This window comes from Oncorhynchus mykiss, chromosome 17 (assembly GCF_013265735.2).
Source record: "Oncorhynchus mykiss isolate Arlee chromosome 17, USDA_OmykA_1.1, whole genome shotgun sequence".
In the NCBI taxonomy this organism is placed as follows: domain Eukaryota; kingdom Metazoa; phylum Chordata; class Actinopteri; order Salmoniformes; family Salmonidae; genus Oncorhynchus; species Oncorhynchus mykiss.
Genome location: NC_048581.1, coordinates 13571217 through 13591016, shown reverse-complemented (window position 1 = coordinate 13591016; position 19800 = coordinate 13571217). Strand labels below are relative to the sequence as shown.

General features: G+C 44.0%; 3 protein-coding genes across 6 annotated transcripts in view; 1 reads left to right on the top strand and 2 right to left on the bottom strand.

Moving 5' to 3' along the window:
- LOC118940024 overlaps window positions 1–19800 on the bottom strand; it is a 1007326-nt gene that overhangs the window by 838972 nt on the left and 148554 nt on the right. The window lies entirely within an intron of this gene.
- Window positions 346–16066, bottom strand: LOC110495055 (kynurenine formamidase-like). 4 transcript variants are annotated; one of them, XR_005036665.1, is made up of 12 exons: window positions 14403–14666; window positions 13508–13598; window positions 13064–13168; window positions 10576–10624; window positions 8493–8578; window positions 8159–8231; window positions 7784–7881; window positions 5270–5348; window positions 3941–4076; window positions 3303–3410; window positions 1815–2930; window positions 346–1640 (listed from the first exon to the last, which is right to left on the bottom strand). XR_005036665.1 is itself a non-coding variant. In XM_036948133.1 (11 exons), exons 2-11 carry the CDS (start codon window positions 13554–13556, stop codon window positions 2901–2903), a joined length of 813 nt encoding a protein of 270 aa, XP_036804028.1. In that variant the 5' UTR covers window positions 13557–13598; window positions 15948–16066; the 3' UTR covers window positions 346–2900. The 4 variants fall into 4 exon arrangements, 2 of the variants coding, with proteins under 2 accessions (XP_036804028.1, XP_036804027.1); XM_036948133.1 differs by lacking the exon at window positions 14403–14666 and adding an exon at window positions 15948–16066 and having other exon boundaries at window positions 346–2930; XM_036948132.1 differs by having other exon boundaries at window positions 346–2930.
- On the top strand, window positions 14758–18806 carry LOC118940028 (thymidine kinase, cytosolic-like). Its single transcript, XM_036948142.1, has 7 exons — window positions 14758–15138; window positions 15317–15348; window positions 15741–15854; window positions 16447–16540; window positions 17502–17591; window positions 17835–17954; window positions 18391–18806. Exons 1-7 carry the CDS (start codon window positions 15073–15075, stop codon window positions 18574–18576), a joined length of 702 nt encoding a protein of 233 aa, XP_036804037.1. The 5' UTR covers window positions 14758–15072; the 3' UTR covers window positions 18577–18806.

Here is a 19800-nt window from a genome sequence, read left to right as displayed (position 1 = left end):
CAAGTGGGTACAGTACAGTTCAGACTCAGAGATAAATAATATTTCCCTAAAAACTCAAAACGAAACGAATAGAACTGCTGCCGCGGTAGAATTAAAATAACGTTCTAGAACAACGCGTTGTCTCTAGAGCGCGATATTCTCTCGTGAATGGGTGTCAGAAGGCTGGTCGAACACAATATCCCTTATGTTCCCCAAAAACAATGGTCCTATTTATAACGCTTCATATGAGGGTTATGAAAAGGCTCGACTTCCCTTGCAACCACAGTTGCAACCACAGTTTTCCCTGACAGTCCTGTCTCTGAAACTCACCAATATTTTCTCAAAAAGAAAGCTTTGACAGAATCGCACACTTCTATGACATACACATTTATTGTGATATTTTACATAATTCTCCCACCAACATTATTACTAGTCATGGAAACAAGCATTTAGGCTACTAGACAAAGAAGCATAATGACCCACGTAAAACCATTATTACATTTTAGTGTGCAAATCTAGATTGACAATTTCATATTAGGGTAGAATAATAAACAAAATACAGTATTCCTTAGTTCTAGATTGACAAATTCAAGTGTCAAACGGTTATTTTGGGGTACATGTTACAATGAATTCCATGTGTAACACACATCTGACAATTATATAAGTAAATATTGACATATGTCCAAAATGGCAACCTTTTCCCTAAAAAAGTGCACTACTTTTCACCATTCGAGACGTACCCTATTGAATGCCAACATTCACCTTTCTTCATACTGATTGCAATTCATGTCATGTACTTAATCTGGAGAAGTCCAGACTCTGTTCATGTCCTTTAGAAAATAACCAAGGTTTGAATTACGGGGGGGGGGGGCAGATTGAACACCCTCACTGTTCATGCACCCCCAAGAGGCCATGTATAATTTGAACCCTGGTTCTAATGGCAGGTCAATAAAGTTATAATAACAGGTGAACAACATAGTGGTGAAAGATTCCCAGTCAGTATGGTTCAGAGAACAGGCATTCTTATTCAAGTCAATGACATCATAATGGGTGGACTATTTCTATGGTTCAGAGAGGTTTAGAAACAAACACAGGAAGTGATGTAACAATACAAAGAAACAAAAAAGTGCCACTGTCGGCACGTTATCAACTACACTGTGCCACTAAAACAAGCGAAAATTGCCATGAAGACAATATTAATTTGTGCATAGTGATTGGTTAACTGATTAGCTATCTCGCTCGCTCTGGAAACAAGTGTTGCTACTTTATCCTGGCAGGCTATGCTTCAGTCCCAAATGGCACCCTATACCCTACCTAGTGAAATAGACCTGGTTAAAACGAGTGAACTATATAAGGATGCAATTTGGGACGCATAATATGTTGTCAAACTTTGGCTGGTCCAGGATCAGTTTGACCATTTCCCTAAAAGATTCCTAAGAGCTTTACAAGTAGGCCATCATTGTAAATAAGAATTTGTTCTTAACTGACTTGCCTAGTTAAATAAATAAAAATATGTCAACAGGTTAGCTGTGTAGGTAAGGAGAGTAGGATGCATCATCATGAGGTTATCAGCCAGTCTGAGGATTATACTGAGGTAGCCGACCACAAGAGACTAACACAGGAGAGACCAATCAAAACCATGTGCCTCTCTAACAAAAGACCTTCTACGCAGCAGTCCTGGAGGAAGTGGCAGCTTAGAGAGAACATGGCTCAAAGGATCTTCTACGCAGCAGTCCTGGAGGAAGTGGCAGCTTAGAGGGAACATGGCTCAAAAGACCTTCTACGCAGCAGTCCTGGAGGAAGTGGCAGCTTAGAGGGAACATGGCTCAAAAGACCTTCTACGCAGCAGTCCTGGAGGAAGTGGCAGCTTAGAGAGAACATGGCTCAAAGGATCTTCTACGCAGCAGTCCTGGAGGAAGTGGCAGCTTAGAGGGAACATGGCTCAAAAGACCTTCTACGCAGCAGTCCTGGAGGAAGTGGCAGCTTAGAGGGAACATGGCTCAAAAGACCTTCTACGCAGCAGTCCTGGAGGAAGTGGCAGCTTAGAGGGAACATGGCTCAAAGGATCTTCTACGCAGCAGTCCTGGAGGAAGTGGCAGCTTAGAGGGAACATGGCTCAAAAGACCTTCTACGCAGCAGTCCTGGAGGAAGTGGCAGCTTAGAGGGAACATGGCTCAAAAGACCTTCTACGCAGCAGTCCTGGAGGAAGTGGCAGCTTAGAGGGAACATGGCTCAAAAGACCTTCTACGCAGCAGTCCTGGAGGAAGTGGCAGCTTAGAGGGAACATGGCTCTTGAACGTTTACAATTAGAAAGTATGTAGAGATTATATTGGACCTAAAAGTGATAACTTCCCTTTTTCTGGCCCACAAATTGCTTTTGACGAACAAATCGGTCCGGGAAAAAAATCTGTGCGGCCATCCTCGGAATTGAGAAAATCCCGATGCGGCCTTTGAGCCAAAATGATGCCCACCTATCAATAAGACATAAAGCAGGGTCTGGAGTATTTCCTGGAGTATTTCCTGGTCATGACTCGAACCAGGAAGAACTCCAGGCGATAGCTTTTGTAACGGAGCAGGGTGAAGATGCCCCTATACGCTGATCTTGGGTCAGTTTTGCATTTTTTCCCACTAATAGTTCAAGTTAAGAGGAATCAAAAACTGATCCAAGAACTGTAACTAAGGGAATCTTCACCCCGGAGGTTTTGTAACACAAAACATAATACCTGTTACCTAACCACCTTGTTTAGCCAATAGCCATCAGTCCATAATACCTGGTGATTGGTGCCTCTAGATGTGGTTCAGAACAGAGGTGTTTGTGGTTGATATGTAAATGAATGATTGGCCAGTGTCCCTGTATCTCTTCAATGATTGGCTGGTGTCCCTGTATCTCTTCATTGATTGGCCGGTGTCCCTGTATCTCTTTAGCTCTTCCCCATCATCTTTAACAGCAGCTGTACAAGGAGGAGGTAGACGCATGAAGACAAAGGTCACAAAGGTCAAGTTCATCTTAACCTTTGAGACAGACAAACTGATACTCATGATGAGTAATGATCATTAGCCCAAGGAGAGGAGGAAATAACACTGTCTAGCTAATACATTTTTTATTTTCTTCAAAGGTTGACTGTGACTTGGAAAGAGATAGGGAGGGAGGGAGGAGATAGGGAGGGAGGGAGGAGATAGGGAGGGAGGGAGGAGATAGGGAGGGAGGGAGGAGATAGGGAGGGAGGGAGGAGATAGGGAGGGGCGAGCAGGAGAAGGAGAAGAAAAAGGAAGGGATAGATAAGGAGGAAGAGGGAGAAAGAGGTAGGGATAGGGGGACCTACCTGAGTGAGGTGGTAGTCTCCGTCGACTAGCTGCTCGATGATGTTGAAGTGATCTGTGTTTGGAACGTCCTCCAATGTTACCTTCAGTCCTTCTGTTGACTCCAGCGTCTGTAAGAGGGAAGGAGGAGAGGAGGGAGAGGAGGAAGGGAAGAGAGGGAGAGCAACGAGGGAGAGAGGAAGGGAAGAGAGGGAGAGCAAAGAGGGAGAGAGGAAGGGAAGAGAGGGAGAGCAAAGAGGGAGAAAAAAGGGACAGAAAGTTAGTAATTTTCTAGGCCCTAAAACTCTTCCAAAAATATAAGGGTGCAGCTGTGTTATAAAGGTGAATTGTTTTGTCACTTTCTGAAATCTACAAGAACAATCTAGATATATTCTAATGTGTCCCAGACTGTCTGTTTTTCCATCCATGGAACTCAGACACATTCTATTCATCAGCTCTGATTCTGTGTTCTACTTCTATGTGTTCAGACTGTCTGTTTTTCCATCCATGGAACTCAGACACATTCTATTCATCAGCTCTGATTCTGTGTTCTACTTCTATGTGTTCAGTCTGTCTGTTTTTCCATCCATGGAACTCAGACACATTCTATTCATCAGCTCTGATTCTGTGTTCTACTTCTATGTGTTCAGTCTGTCCTGACTTTGTAGTAGTCCTGCGACTGCTTCCGGAACTCTGGCGAGTCTTTCTGCGCCACGGCAACCACGATGTCACAGTTGGAGGAGGAGAGTTTGAGCTGCGGAACCAGCTGACTAGGACTGTTCCTCAGAGCCACCTCTCTGTGAAGAGACAGAGAGTGAGACAGAGAGAAAGAGGGGAAACAAGAGGCGAGAGAGAGAGAGGAGCTTGCACGCGTGGTTACCTCTCCCACTATGTCTCCCAGTCATGGCTTGTGCGCCATCAGTACAGTTACCAACACATCTTGACCACCATAGTCCATTTGATGTCACAAACCTGTCCAGTACTTGAAAAATATCCTCACGTTGCCCTGGTTTCCAGCGGTTTGCAGAAGAGGATGTCTTCCTTAATTGACCCCCTATAAACGTAACGGACATATACCAGGAGCTGTGAGTCTGTTGACTCATCCAGCTGTAACGCATAGAATTCACTGGCTTGTATGTGAAGCAGTAATTGTTTCAAAACATCTCCTGCCATGTCACTGATGTGTCGTGAAACAGTGTTTGATGAAGACATTGTCTGTATAGTTTTTGTTGGCCTTTTCCCCCAGCATCGTCCCAGCTATATCCGCGACGCATGAAGAATGAAGTCCTCCACGATAGTATGGGGCTTGTCTGTCCTAGCCACTCGGTAGCTCACCATATAAGATGCTTCTAGTCCCTTCTTATTAATGGTATCTGTTGCTTTTATACATGTCTCACTACTCAAAACTCATCTTTATTCTCGCTCAAAAAACTCCTGTGGCTTATTTTTCAAATTGTCATATTTTGTTTCTAAATGTCTGTGCAAGAGTGAAGGTTCCCCGCGAGAGAGTAACAGTTAATGTGATTGGATGTTACTTATTTGACTAGGCTACCTGTATTTGACATTGTGTTGTTATTTCACTGAACACTAGATGGTTTAATTGTATTATTGGCAGTGAAACGAGGCTACTCAGTCGAGAGAGAAAAAACTCACCCAAATGTATATCCCCATGGAAAACATTAATGTGCTGTTTGAAAATGTGGGAAAAAAGACATTAAATAATATATTTTTTATTTATTTGGTGTACCCCCGACAGCATTGCGCGTACCCCAGTTTGGGAATACCTGAGGTAGAGCATTCAGTGGTGCATCTTCAGGGGTGGATGGGTGTGGGGGGGTGTGGTACGTACTCTGTCATCTTCAGAGGTGGATGGGTGTGGGGGAGTGTGGTACGTACTCTGTCATCTTCAGAGGTGGATGGGTGTGGGGGGGTGTGGTACGTACTCTGTCATCTTTAGAGGTGGATGGGTGTGGGGGTGTGTGGTACGTACTCTGTCATCTTCAGAGGCTCATTGACATAGGTGGACAGGATGGGCAGGAGGTCATATATACCACTGACCAGGAACGCACCTGAGAGACAGAGAGACAATGTTTGGGTAAGGAGATAGGAGGGAGAGACAATGTTTGGGTAAGGAGATAGGAGGGAGAGACAATGTTTGGGTAAGGAGATAGGAGGGAGAGACAATGTTTGGGTAAGGAGATAGGAGGGGGAGACAATGTTTGGGTAAGGAGATAGGAGGGAGAGACAATGTTTGGGTAAGGAGATAGGAGGGAGAGACAATGTTTGGGTAAGGAGATAGGAGGGAGAGACAATGTTTGGGTAAGGAGATAGGAGGGAGAGACAATGTTTGGGTAAGGAGATAGGAGGGAGAGACAATGTTTGGGTAAGGAGATAGGAGGGAGAGACAATGTATGGGTAAGGAGATAGGAGGGAAAGACAATGTATGGGTAAGGAGATAGGAGGGGGAGACAATGTATGGGTAAGGAGATAGGAGGGGGAGACAATGTATGGGTAAGGAGATAGGAGGGGGAGACAATGTATGGGTAAGGAGATAGGAGGGAGAGACAATGTTTGGGTAAGGAGATAGGAGGGAGAGACAATGTTTGGGTAAGGAAATAGGAGGGAGAGACAATGTTTGGGTAAGGAGATAGGAGGGAGAGACAATGTTTGGGTAAGGAGATAGGAGGGAGAGACAATGTTTGGGTAAGGAGATAGGAGGGAGAGACAATGTTTGGGTAAGGAGATAGGAGGGAGAGATAATGTTTGGGTAAGGAGATAGGAGGGAGAGACAATGTTTGGGTAAGGAGATAGGAGGGGGAGACAATGTTTGGGTAAGGAAATAGGAGGGAGAGACAATGTTTGGGTAAGGAGATAGGAGGGAGAGACAATGTTTGGGTAAGGAGATAGGAGGGAGAGACAATGTTTGGGTAAGGAGATAGGAGGGAGAGACAATGTTTGGGTAAGGAGATAGGAGGGAGAGATAATGTTTGGGTAAGGAGATAGGAGGGAGAGACAATGTTTGGGTAAGGAGATAGGAGGGAGAGACAATGTTTGGGTAAGGAAATAGGAGGGAGAGACAATGTTTGGGTAAGGAGATAGGAGGGAGAGACAATGTTTGGGTAAGGAGATAGGAGGGAGAGACAATGTTTGGGTAAGGAGATAGGAGGGAGAGACAATGTTTGGGTAAGGAGATAGGAGGGAGAGATAATGTTTGGGTAAGGAGATAGGAGGGAGAGACAATGTTTGGGTAAGGAGATAGGAGGGAGAGACAATGTTTGGGTAAGGAGATAGGAGGGAGAGACAATGTTTGGGTAAGGAGATAGGAGGGAGAGACAATGTTTGGGTAAGGAGATAGGAGGGAGAGATAATGTTTGGGTAAGGAGATAGGAGGGAGAGACAATGTTTGGGTAAGGAGATAGGAGGGAGAGACAATGTTTGGGTAAGGAGATAGGAGGGAGAGACAATGTTTGGGTAAGGAGATAGGAGGGAGAGACAATGTTTGGGTAAGGAGATAGGAGGGAGAGATAATGTTTGGGTAAGGAGATAGGAGAGAGAGAGACAATGTTTGGGTAAGGAGATAGGAGGGAGAGACAATGTTTGGGTAAGGAGATAGGAGGGAGAGACAATGTTTGGGTAAGGAGATAGGAGAGAGAGACAATGTTTGGGTAAGGAGATAGGAGGGAGAGACAATGTTTGGGTAAGGAGATAGGAGAGAGAGACAATGTTTGGGTAAGGAGATAGGAGGGAGAGACAATGTTTGGGTAAGGAGATAGGAGAGAGAGACAATGTTTGGGTAAGGAGATAGGAGGGAGAGACAATGTTTGGGTAAGGAGATAGGAGGGAGAGACAATGTTTGGGTAAGGAGATAGGAGGGAGAGACAATGTTTGGGTAAGGAGATAGGAGGGAGAGACAATGTTTGGGTAAGGAGATAGGAGGGAGAGACAATGTTTGGGTAAGGAGATAGGAGGGAGAGACAATGTTTGGGTAAGGAGATAGGAGGGAGAGACAATGTTTGGGTAAGGAAATAGGAGGGAGAGACAATGTTTGGGTAAGGAGATAGGAGGGAGAGACAATGTTTGGGTAAGGAGATAGGAGGGAGAGACAATGTTTGGGTAAGGAGATAGGAGGGAGAGACAATGTTTGGGTAAGGAGATAGGAGGGAGAGACAATGTTTGGGTAAGGAGATAGGAGGGAGAGACAATGTTTGGGTAAGGAGATAGGAGGGAGAGACAATGTTTGGGTAAGGAGATAGGAGGGAGAGACAATGTTTGGGTAAGGAGATAGGAGGGAGAGACAATGTTTGGGTAAGGAGATAGGAGGGAGAGACAATGTTTGGGTAAGGAGATAGGAGGGAGAGACAATGTTTGGGTAAGGAAATAGGAGGGAGAGAAGATTGTCAATCATTCAAAATAAAAAAGCAGGTCTTTCTGTGGTTATGGAGAAAGATTACTGAGCTCACGTCTCTGCTGACAACCCGCTATCTACTGACCTCTAACCTCTCACCTTTGATCTGAGGGGTCACACTGTACTGAGACCAGTCTGTAGAGAGGATCATAGCAGCCAGGTGGGCCCCCGCAGAGTGGCCACACAGGTACAGACCACTAGAGAGCGAGACACAGAGAGAGAGAGAGAGAGAGAGAGAGAGAGAGAGAGAGAGAGAGAGAGAGAGGATTGCCAGTCAGAAACCAACCCCTAGCCTAGACATTCATATCATCAAGTCATGACATATTTGTTACTATCTCCTTTAGTCAGATAGTAAAGATTATATTCAGCCACTCTTGGAGGGCAATGGGAGTTGATTAAAAATGTGCTTCTATATCATTAAGACTGCCTTTAGTAAGCACAGATCTGAGATAGAGACTGATGAAGAGGGAGCACCTAATGTGTGAATACTGTTGAATGACGGACACCACACTCCTCCGCACCTGAGACACCATCAAATCCATGTTCCCTGGATGGGAAACAGGGGGACGAGGAGGAAAGTAAGAAAACATAGGAACAAACGAGGGACAGATGGAGGGCCCAATTTTAGACCAGGGCCCAATTTTAGACCAGGGCCCAATTATAGACCAACAGGCTGCTGTGCTCTGAAGACCCCAGCTGCAGTCTACAGAAGTAGTGCGCTATAGATAAACAGGGAGACATTTGGGACACATTCATAATGTATCCTATGTTGCCATGACATCACAAACCAGGGACACATCAACGGTACCTTTGGGAGCGATGTCGTAACCCACGGCGACCACCACGACGCCCTTATGGACCAATGGGACAGCCATAAACCCGGACTCCTCCTTACTAGGAAGAAGAAACATATAGGCCTTTTCTCAAATGGATTTGCTCAACTCCTGCATCCTCTCTCCTGCATCCTCTCTCCTGCATCCTCTCTCCTGCATCCTCTCTCCTGCATCCTCCTCTCCACACACGCGGCATCAGGCAAATTACGTTTACACGGGTGAAAATCCCTGAATATATGTATAAAGTTACAAAACACATTTAGCAAAACATTCTATATATAAATGGATATGTATTGTCTTTTTCAGATGTTTTATCTGCTGTTCTCTACCTGCTGTTCTCTTCCTGCTGTTCTCTATCTGCTGTTCTCTATCTGCTGTTCTCTACCTGCTGTTCTCTATCTGCTGTTCTCTATCTGCTGTTCTCTATCTGCTGTTCTCTACCTGCTGTTCTCTTCCTGCTGTTCTCTATCTGCTGTTCTCTATCTGCTGTTCTCTACCTGCTGTTCTCTACCTGTTGTTCTCTACCTGCTGTTCTCTACCTGCTGTTCTCTTCCTGCTGTTCTCTATCTGCTGTTCTCTATCTGCTGTTCTCTACCTGCTGTTCTCTATCTGCTGTTCTCTATCTGCTGTTCTCTATCTGCTGTTCTCTACCTGCTGTTCTCTTCCTGCTGTTCTCTATCTGCTGTTCTCTATCTGCTGTTCTCTACCTGCTGTTCTCTATCTGCTGTTCTCTACCTGCTGTTCTCTATCTGCTGTTCTCTATCTGCTGTTCTCTATCTGCTGTTCTCTATCTGCTGTTCTCTACCTGCTGTTCTCTATCTGCTGTTCTCTACCTGCTGTTCTCTACCTGCTGTTCTCTACCTGCTGTTCTCTTCCTGCTGTTCTCTACCTGCTGTTCTCTTCCTGCTGTTCTCTATCTGCTGTTCTCTACCCGCTGTTCTCTACCTGCTGTTCTCTACCTGCTGTTCTCTACCTGCTGTTCTCTACCTGCTGTTCTCTACCTGCTGTTCTCTATCTGCTGTTCTCTACCTGCTGTTCTCTACCTGCTGTTCTCTACCTGCTGTTCTCTACCTGCTGTTCTCTATCTGCTGTCCTCCTTTGAGAAAACAACTGCTTCAAAGGGGGTGTGGCACATATCAAAACTCTTCCATGAAGGATACACATGACTGTCCTCGATGAAAGGTGGCTATCGAGGAGGGGAGGACACTTCCATTTCACCTACTGACAAACTGACTCTCTCCCACCACTTATCGGTTTCCGGTCATGGAGGAGAGAGGATGGAGGAGAGAGGATGGAGGAGAGACGACGGAGGAGCGAGGACGGAGGAGAGAGGACAGAGGTGAGAGGACAGAGGAGTGAGGACGGAGGAGAGAGGACGGAGGAGAGAGGAGAGAGGACGGAGGAGAGAGGATGGAGGAGCGAGGACGGAGGAGAGAGGACAGAGGAGAGAGGACGGAGGAGAGAGGATGGACTTTTTACCAAATGAGAAAAGCCGAGCGAAATAGAATATGTAGAATGGTTATTAATTCCCCCAATATCACAGCCATGACCAGAGAGACAAATGATTGACGGGTGGACGGACGGACGGACGGACGGACGGACGGACGGACGGACGGACAGACAGACAGACAGACAGACAGACAGACAGACAGACAGACAGACAGACAGACAGACAGACAGACAGACAGACAGACAGACAGACAGACAGACAGACAGACAGACAGACAGACAGACAGACAGACAGACAGACAGACAGACAGACAGACAGACAGACAGACAGACAGATAGATAGATAGATAGATAGATAGATAGATAGATAGATAGATAGATAGATAGATAGGTACCTAAGGAACTGCCAGTAGCCTCCATGGAGGTAGATAGATAGATAGATAGATAGATAGATAGATAGATAGATAGACAGACAGATAGGTACCTAAGGAACTGCCAGTAGCCTCCATGGAGGTAGATAGATAGATAGATAGATAGATAGATAGATAGATAGATAGATAGATAGATAGATAGATAGATAGATAGATAGATAGACAGACAGATAGGTACCTAAGGAACTGCCAGTAGCCTCCATGGAGGTAGATTACCAGTGGAACATCTATTGGAAGAAAGAAAACATGGTTATGGGCAATTCCACAGTAACAGAAGGATGTGGACACTCAGATTTCTTTACTTTAAAATATATGTCAAACAAAAAACTAAGTTAAACAGCCCCGTACAACACAATAACTACTTTTAACCATTTCCACTGAAAATGTACCCAGAAAATAGAATTTACTTGAAGAACAGTGCACGTGCTAAGTTTGGTAACAGAATGATGATTTGTGCCATTTTTTCCATCCTTCCACACACCTTCACCCCCTCCCCCTTAAACACCCACTTAGAAGATCCATGGCCAGATGCATATGAGCTGTCTAACCCAGGGCACTGCCTGTGTCTGTGTGGACCTGTGTCTGTGTGGACCTGTGTCTGTGTGGATTTGTGTCTGTGTGGATACACTACAGTACTACACTATTACACCACAATACACTACAGTACTACACTACTACACTACAGTACAACACTACATTACAGTATAACACTACATTACTCCACTACACTTACGCACCACTGCACTTTGTATACCAGGGTTGGCTGGCCTTCTCTAGTCACTCGTAGGCTCAGTCACTGGTATACTTTTATTTACAAAGCCATTTTGGGGTTTACTACCTTTTTATTTGTGCATTTTTATTGTTCAGAAATGAGGTGGGTCGTCTCTTCGTTCGCTGGACTTTATTCAGCTAACTGTTCCAAATGTCCCAACTGAATTTGGTAAAAGGGCTTTTATGTCCTCTGCACCATCGTCTTGGAACGCCTTACAAAATACTTTTAAACTGGAAGAACTTGTCCCGATTGGTATTTTTAAATCACTGATGAATGATCTTGAGACTGATTCCCTGACCTGTCAATGTTTTTAATTTGCTGTTTTTGATTTTGTTATACTCTTGTGAATTCTATGGGTTTTATTTGATTACTTGTAGTTTTTCATGTTGTTTGTCTGTAAATTTTGACATGACTTGGTGCTGCCTATCTTGGCCAGGACGCTCTTGAAAAATAGATTTTAAATCTCAATGAGTCCTTCCTGGTTAAAAAAATAAATAAAAAATACACTACTGAACTACAGTATTACACCACAGTACACTACTACACTACTACACCACAGTACTACACTATTACACTACAACACTACATTACTCCACTACAGTACAACACCACAGTACAACACTACATTACTACAGTACTACACAACAGTATACCCCCTTTGGTCTCAACAACATACTGTAGCTGCAGTACACTAGTGTTAGATCAGGAGATTGAATCTGGAGAGTTTTGGTTTATGCTTCCTTTTAATACTATTTTGATGTAATATCTCAAATAATCAGTGACAGAAAATAACTCAGTTTTCATGTTTTCAGTGAAACCCTTCTTTTCTGTAATTTCACCACGAGATGAAGAATTAAGGTGTGTGTCTCAGTAGCTGGGATCAGAGGGATGATGCCTGAGGGCTGTCTGTTGTGATGCCTGAGGGCTGTCTGTGGAGATGCCTGAGGGCTGTCTGTGGAGATGCCTGAGGGCTGTCTGTGGAGATGCCTGAGGGCTGTCTGTGGAGATGCCTGAGGGGCTGTCTGTGGAGATGCCTGAGGGCTGTCTGTGGAGATGCCTGAGGGCTGTCTGTGGAGATGCCTGAGGGCTGTCTGTGGAGATGCCTGAGGGCTGTCTGTGGAGATGCCTGAGGGCTGTCTGTGGAGATGCCTGAGGGGCTGTCTGTGGAGATGCCTGAGGGCTGTCTGTGGAGATGCCCGAGGGCTGTCTGTGGAGATGCCCGAGGGCTGTCTGTGGAGATGCCTGAGGGCTGTCTGTGGAGATGCCTGAGGGCTGTCTGTGGAGATGCCTGAGGGCTGTCTGTGGAGATGCCTGAGGGCTGTCTGTGGAGATGCCTGAGGGCTGTCTGTTGTGATGCCTGAGGGCTGTCTGTGGAGATGCCTGAGGGCTGTCTGTGGAGATGCCTGAGGGCTGTCTGTTGTGATGCCTGAGGGCTGTCTGTGGAGATGCCCGAGGGCTGTCTGTGGAGATGCCCGAGGGCTGTCTGTGGAGATGCCCGAGGGCTGTCTGTGGAGATGCCCGAGGGCTGTCTGTGGAGATGCCCGAGGGCTGTCTGTGGTGATGGGGGGGGGGGGGGGGGGGGGGGGCTGAGGAGTATTTATGTCTGTAATAAAGCCCTATTGTGGAGGAAAACTCATGCTGATTTCCAGGCCCACCCATGGTTGCGACCCTGCCCAGTCATGTGAAATCCATAGATTGGGGTCAAATGAATTTATTTCAATTGACTGATTTCCTTATATTAACTCTAACTCACCAAAATCTTTGAAATTGTTGCATGTTGCGTTTATACGCGTGTCACTTGATTATCCTGTTATTTTATCGTCATCTTCTAGTTGAAGACAATATCAGAGAGGGTGTGTTGTTGACAAACAAGATATATCACAGACACACACACCTAGAGAGGTGGTGGTGGGAACATAGACGTCTAGTTTCTCCCCCTCTCCTTCTCCATAGGGAACGTTGAGGAGGGTTTGGGCCAGGCCACGGGCACGCTCCGTACCTAAACACGCACCAAAAACATGCACACGGAGAAATATACAGAGACACACCCCTTTGTTTACTTTGCAAAAATGTATTTTGACTAAACTGTAGTGTAACCTACGGATACAGAAATACTTGTTAGCCATATGGGGCACAACAACAATAGAAATCAAACAAACGACATAGTTGGTTACTTTCCAATCATTCATTTCATTATTCGGACTGCGGGCACCACCCATATGTCACCGCTAGCCTAAAGAAGATCCCTATAGCAATCAGTTGGCTATTGCTCTTTCCTGAACCCACACTCTTTGTCAATAATCAACTTTATCGGCTAGTTAATCAATCATCGACAGACCTTCTTTGAGCGCCGTCACGTGGGATTTGATAACGTCGTCTGCCGACATTCTGTGCGACCATTGGCTGGGCGAAAACTGCCTCTCTAGCTCCTGTCAAAACAACCACACACAAGTGTGTTGTGAATGTGGGCGGCCATAGGTACAAGCCGGTTGGAGTGGGAACATTAGCTCATAAAGACCAGGCAGACAGCGAGGGCGCAGTCCAACAGCGCCCTCAGTCGGTAGTCATTCGGAACTTTTGATTAATAGCAGAAATCAACATACAGATTTTTGTTTATACTTTTGTTGTTTCAACAGGTGATGTGAGCAGTGAACTAAAGCATTTATAATCGATATTTAGATATGAGAAACGGTGCTTTATTTTATAGTAATAATGGCAAACGGATAGGCAAAGTTTAGAAATGAAGAGAGTAGGTTATGAAAAAGAGGAACTAGGCTACTTGCAGACATTATTATATATTTCTAACAGTTGTTAAAATACTTTGTTATATAAAGGTTACATTTTTAAAAAGTGTTTTTTTCTCACCAGGTTCATATGTTAATATAGCATGTTGTTTTGTTATTTTGCATGCCTGCTTCCTGGAGAATAGGGGCGCGCGTACTTACGAGAGACACACATATGTGTGCTCTACAAATGTTGTGTATTTTCTATTGGATGCAGGAGAGAACTGTAATGCGTTAAAACAACCTGATATCCGAGGTCCACGTCTTTAGTCGCAATCAATCACACACAAAGCAGAGCTACAGCTGCACCGGTTACATATTTACAGTACAATGTCTACTGTGTAAACAGACACAAAATCATCTTAACATCACTTACACCCTTATTCATATCCTTCCAACGTGACATTGTATGAACAGACACAAAACGTACATCATATTAACATCACTTACATCCTTATTCATATCCTCCCAACGTGACATTGTTGCTCTTGAATGTAACAACAGCAGATAGGCACAACACAGACAACCTTTGGAATTGGACAAAAGATAAGCAGGGGAAAAACGACCATTGAGTCCAGTGGGTCAACGGGTCTGCGGGACGAGTGTCTGCGCGGTGTCCCAATGTTCTCAGGCAAAATGTTTCAGTTGGGTAATTCTACAAACAGCTGTTTATTTGTTAACGACAAGAGCTAAGATTTTGTACCGACAGCCAGTGAACCACCGTAACTTGATGGCACAACAAAAACAGCTTCGTTAGAATTGTAGCCCGCCAAATGTAACAGTGCATTAGTACAGTAGTGCCTTCAGAGTATTATAAGGAATTGTCTAGATTCATGTTAAATACTGTGGAGCTCAGTACAATCACAAATGAGTTATGTGAAAGTACAACTTTATAATGAGTATAATTAACAAAGTCTCCCGCCAGAAGAACGAACATTTGACCTACTGGCGCGTTTGTCACGTGATTATTCTGTGAGCTGATTGGTTCGTTCAGTGGCCCTGATCAAGCGTTTACAGAAACCTCCGCGGCGGGACATTCGTAATCTTTTCAGCCTCTCGAAAGAGTGCAGAGTTATTTTTCATAATTATTAGAAATATTGTGAAACAGAAGGTTAACGTAATGGAGTGTTTGAATGTTCCAAGAATCCTGCCAAATTCCCCACGGAAAGCTGTAGGACAGATCCAGGTACGTTCACATTTTTTTTGAGACAAATGCATGCTAGCATTTTTCCAACGTTACCCTAAACCTTTTTATAATCATATAACAAAACAAATAACCCAATCATATGCAATGCACTGGCTGTACGTTCATATGTCTATGTTGATCGTACACATCAAACTCATTTTCTCTCATTTGTTTGCAGGTCATCTTTGGCCCAATGTTCTCAGGCAAAAGGTTTCCGTTCGCTAATTCTACATAAACATCTGTTTATTTGTTAACGACAAGAGCTAAGATTTTGTACCGAGAGCCAGTGAACCACCGTAACTTGATGGCACAACAATAACAACCCGTTAAAATTGTAGCCCGCCAAATGTAACATTAGTGCATTAGTACACGGTGTACTGTAATCAGCATCTCAAGCACTGCTCGTAACCAGCTACTGCAGTGTACTTTACATAGTATTACAAATTATTACATATTAGTCATTTAATAGGATCTTCGCATTTATCCTATAAACTGTAACCATATACTCCACCTCAGTGTTTTAGAGAGCGCTTCATAGCTGTATTGCTAGTTAGTGATTACAATGTTCTATAACTGACTGAAATCTATTTTCTTATTAACAGCACCGAGTTGATAAGGCGAGTGCGTCGTTTCCAGATCGCTCAGTACAACTGTTTGGTGGTCAAATATGCCAAAGATACACGCTACTCTGAGAAGGGCATGGCCACGCACGACAAGTAAGAACACTCTGGTTTATGTCAAATACATTATCTCCTGATTTGTATAGATAAACATTACATTTAACCGCACCCCTATGAACTAATTAATACCTCGTTTCACCTGATTCTCATTGTTGCCACCCAGGACAACAGTTGTTTCCCCTCTGCTGTTGCGAGGTTGAACAGTAGAATACACAAGGTGACATGTGGCGGTGCATCAGCAGTTTCTCTCGTTGGGTCACTCACCGACAGACAATCAAATAGCCCATGTCAGCTAACATTTTTTAGATTGCTAAATGAGTTTAGCGGCCAGCTATTTAAACTTGTTATCATGGTCGAATTACCAGCCTGGGGCCCGATTGTTTTTTTGTTTTTTTGTCAGTCTCACTCAGATATATTAAAAACGTTCAACATTTTTCTCCACCCTGTTGCAAAATGTGCAGAATTGCATGAAATTAGCTGTATAACAGTTCATTATCCTCTCTGCCCCATGGCAAAATGAACCGAATTGCAGCATCACTAATGTATTTAGTAGGATGGTCTCTTTTTTTAATATATGTATGTATGTGTGTATGTATATTTTATTTATTTATTTATACACAAACACCAGAAACACAATGGAAGCTGTACCAGCCAACTGCCTGAGCGACGTGCGTTCTCTAGCTCTGCAGGCGTGCGTCATCGGAATCGACGAAGGGCAGTTTGTAAGTATAGAACATTAGTCTGTTAGCCTCTCACTGTGTCCAACAGAGTGATCCTCGTTGTTCCTCACTAGATCATTACCTGTATGTCCTCTACAGCTAAATAAGCTGCCATTGATATGCATCTGTTACATTCATCTGTTAAGCACGTGGCATCGTCAGCACCATAGTCCTTAGTGTTATGACCCCGGCCCACCTTTTCTCAAACGTCTCCCCCAGACGTTCCACGTATTTAAACTATTCCAGAGCGAGCACACCTGATTCAACTGGTCAACTAATCATCAGGCCCTTGACTAGTTGAATCAAGGCTACAACAGAACTGTGAAATGTCTCTGAGGAGATCACTGACCTAGGCTACATTACCTACATTACACTGACCTAGGCTACATTACCTACATTACACTGACCTAGGCTACATTACCTACATTACACTGACCTAGGCTACATTACCTACATTACTCTGACCTAGGCTACATTACCTACATGACACTGACCTAGGCTACATTACCAATGGCTACATTACACTAACCTAGGCTACATTACCTACATTACACTGACCTAGGCTACATTACCTACATTACACTGACCAGGCTACATTACCTACATTACACTGACCTAGGCTACATTACCTACATTACACTGACCAGGCTACATTACCTACATTACACTGACCTAGGCTACATTACCTACATTACACTGACCTAGGCTACATTACCTACATTACACTGACCTAGGCTACATTACCTACATTACACTGACCTAGGCTACAATACCTACATTACACTGACCTAGGCTACATTACCTACATTACACTGACCTAGGCTACATTACCTACATTACACTGACCTAGGCTACATTACCTACATTACACTGACCAGGCTACATTACCAATGATGTCCTAACTGTTATAGCCGTATGCTTATGAATCCATGTCATATTCTTCTTATTTTGGTGTGTTTGTCAGTTCCCAGACATAGTGCAGTTCTGTGAGGAGATGGCCAACATGGGGAAGACTATAATCGTAGCGGCCCTGGACGGAACCTTCCAGAGAAAGGTAAACATGGATGATGAGTCCTATCCAACGTCTGCTGCCTGCCTCCTGGTTGTCGAGCATCGTAATCATGTCGTCATCGGTAACAGTTGTCTCAAGAGAATAGAATATTTTACATGTAGAGTTTCAGTTTAATTTGAATTAATAACTGCGTATGAATGATGTGTGTCTGTCTGTTTCAGACGGTACACTAGCCAGAGAAATGTACTACCTGACCTAACTCTGCCCTGTCCTGTCTGTCTGCAGCCCTTTGGAGACATCCTGAACCTGGTTCCCCTGGCTGAGAGCGTTGTGAAGCTGAACGCTGTCTGTATGCAGTGTTACAAGGAGGCAGCATACACCAAGAGACTGGGGGCAGAGAAAGAGGTGAGGGGGAGGGGGGAAGAGGGGATGTGATTTATATTAGAACTGAGAAGGGATCATACAGTAGAAACATCACATGCCTTTCAGACTCAAAGGTTGTATTCCCTTGAACTTCTGGGAGTGAAATGAGACTGGTGGTTTTTCATATCCTCTTTGTCATCACAACCAATCTCTATTGACATTCAGTGTCCTGGTCTACCTGCTTCTCTCCCTTTCTGAAATCCCCTCTTGATCTCTATCATCCCTGTTTTATTAGTCAACCAGTTAGGAATGAAAAGTCACTGCAGGAATCACAGTTATCACTGTGTCCCATTTCACCGTTTATTACCCATCCGATCCTTTCACATCTGCCCAAAGGAGTAAGGAGGTTGATTTTAGGTCTGTGCCTGTATTTGGACATGATCTCACTTCCTGTTTCTTGTCTGTGCCCCGCCCCCAGGTGGAGGTGATTGGTGGAGCCGATATGTACCATGCGCGGTGCAGGAAGTGTTACGGTGGCCTGATGGATGTGTTGAAGGAGAATAGCGCCCCCCACAGGGATGAGACGCCACCGCATGTGATGACAGGGAAACTGCTTGACAACACTACATCGCCACGGAAACTCTTCGCCACCCTGCAACTCTGATCATTACCAGTAGACTATTCTTAAAGGGATAGTTCACACATGACTTTAAAGGGGAAGTTGACTTGAATTGGAACTTTGAATGAGATGGTGAACAATCCCTTTGAATTTTAGGTTTGGTAATTTGACTGGAGATTAGTTAATTTTCTAATTGGGAGTAATGAACTATCCCTTTTAAGTTTTGCACTTGGAATGAGCTTGGACAATAAATTAAGCTCCATCAACCCGCTGAACGGTATGGTATCTGTGTAGTAACTGTCATTTTATAGGGCTTCATGTACTTAGTACATATCATATTTTGTAAGACTTGGATACACCTGCTAAAACATACATACTGCCACGCAATGAGTCTAGTGGACACAACTTAATATTCACCTGTTACTTTTTGTAGTTCTGGTCTGATTTGCCTCCTATCATAATACAAATATATATATATATATCTTTTTTTTAATGTTAATTTATGGTTTGTGTTCAGTCATTTTCCGGATTTTACAAAATCTTAAGTCGAACCCATAACTCAGTGAGCAAGGTCTTTTTTTTTGTGCCAATCACCCCAAAAAAACATAAGGTGGAGGGGCTCGGTTGTGCCATTACATCATGCCAATTGCACGCTCCCTCAACATGAGACATCTGGCATTGTGTTGTGACAATTGCACCTTTTAGTGGCCTTTTATTATCCCCAGCACAAGGTGCACCTGTGTAATGTTTAATCAGCTTCTTGATATGCCACATCTGTCAGGTGGATGGATTATCTTGGCAATGGAGAAATGCTCACTAACAGGGATGTTAACACATTTGAGAAGCTTTTTGTGCGTATAGGGAACATTTTGTGTTTCTTCAGATCATGAAACATGCACCCAACACTTAACATTATAGTTGCCAATCACCCTAGTGAACTGAGTGAATGAAATGGCGTTGGATAAATAACCTGTTTAGGTCTTGGCAGTTGGCACGTTGTTGTACAGTACAACTAGCTGCCAATTTAAGATGATTTTTATGGTAACACAAATCTCCAGTACTGTAGCATGGTTACATTAGACAGTCTCTTCAATATGGACTTGTAAACATGTCTTTTTTTTTAAACCAGTCAGATTATGAGCAGATTTTATTCTGCCCCACGCCGACACACACGTCATTTAGACAGAACAGAAGTTGAATTAGAACCTTGTGACATCACAGCTGTTGAAAGACACTTCCTCATACAACAATGGATTCAATAGAACACAA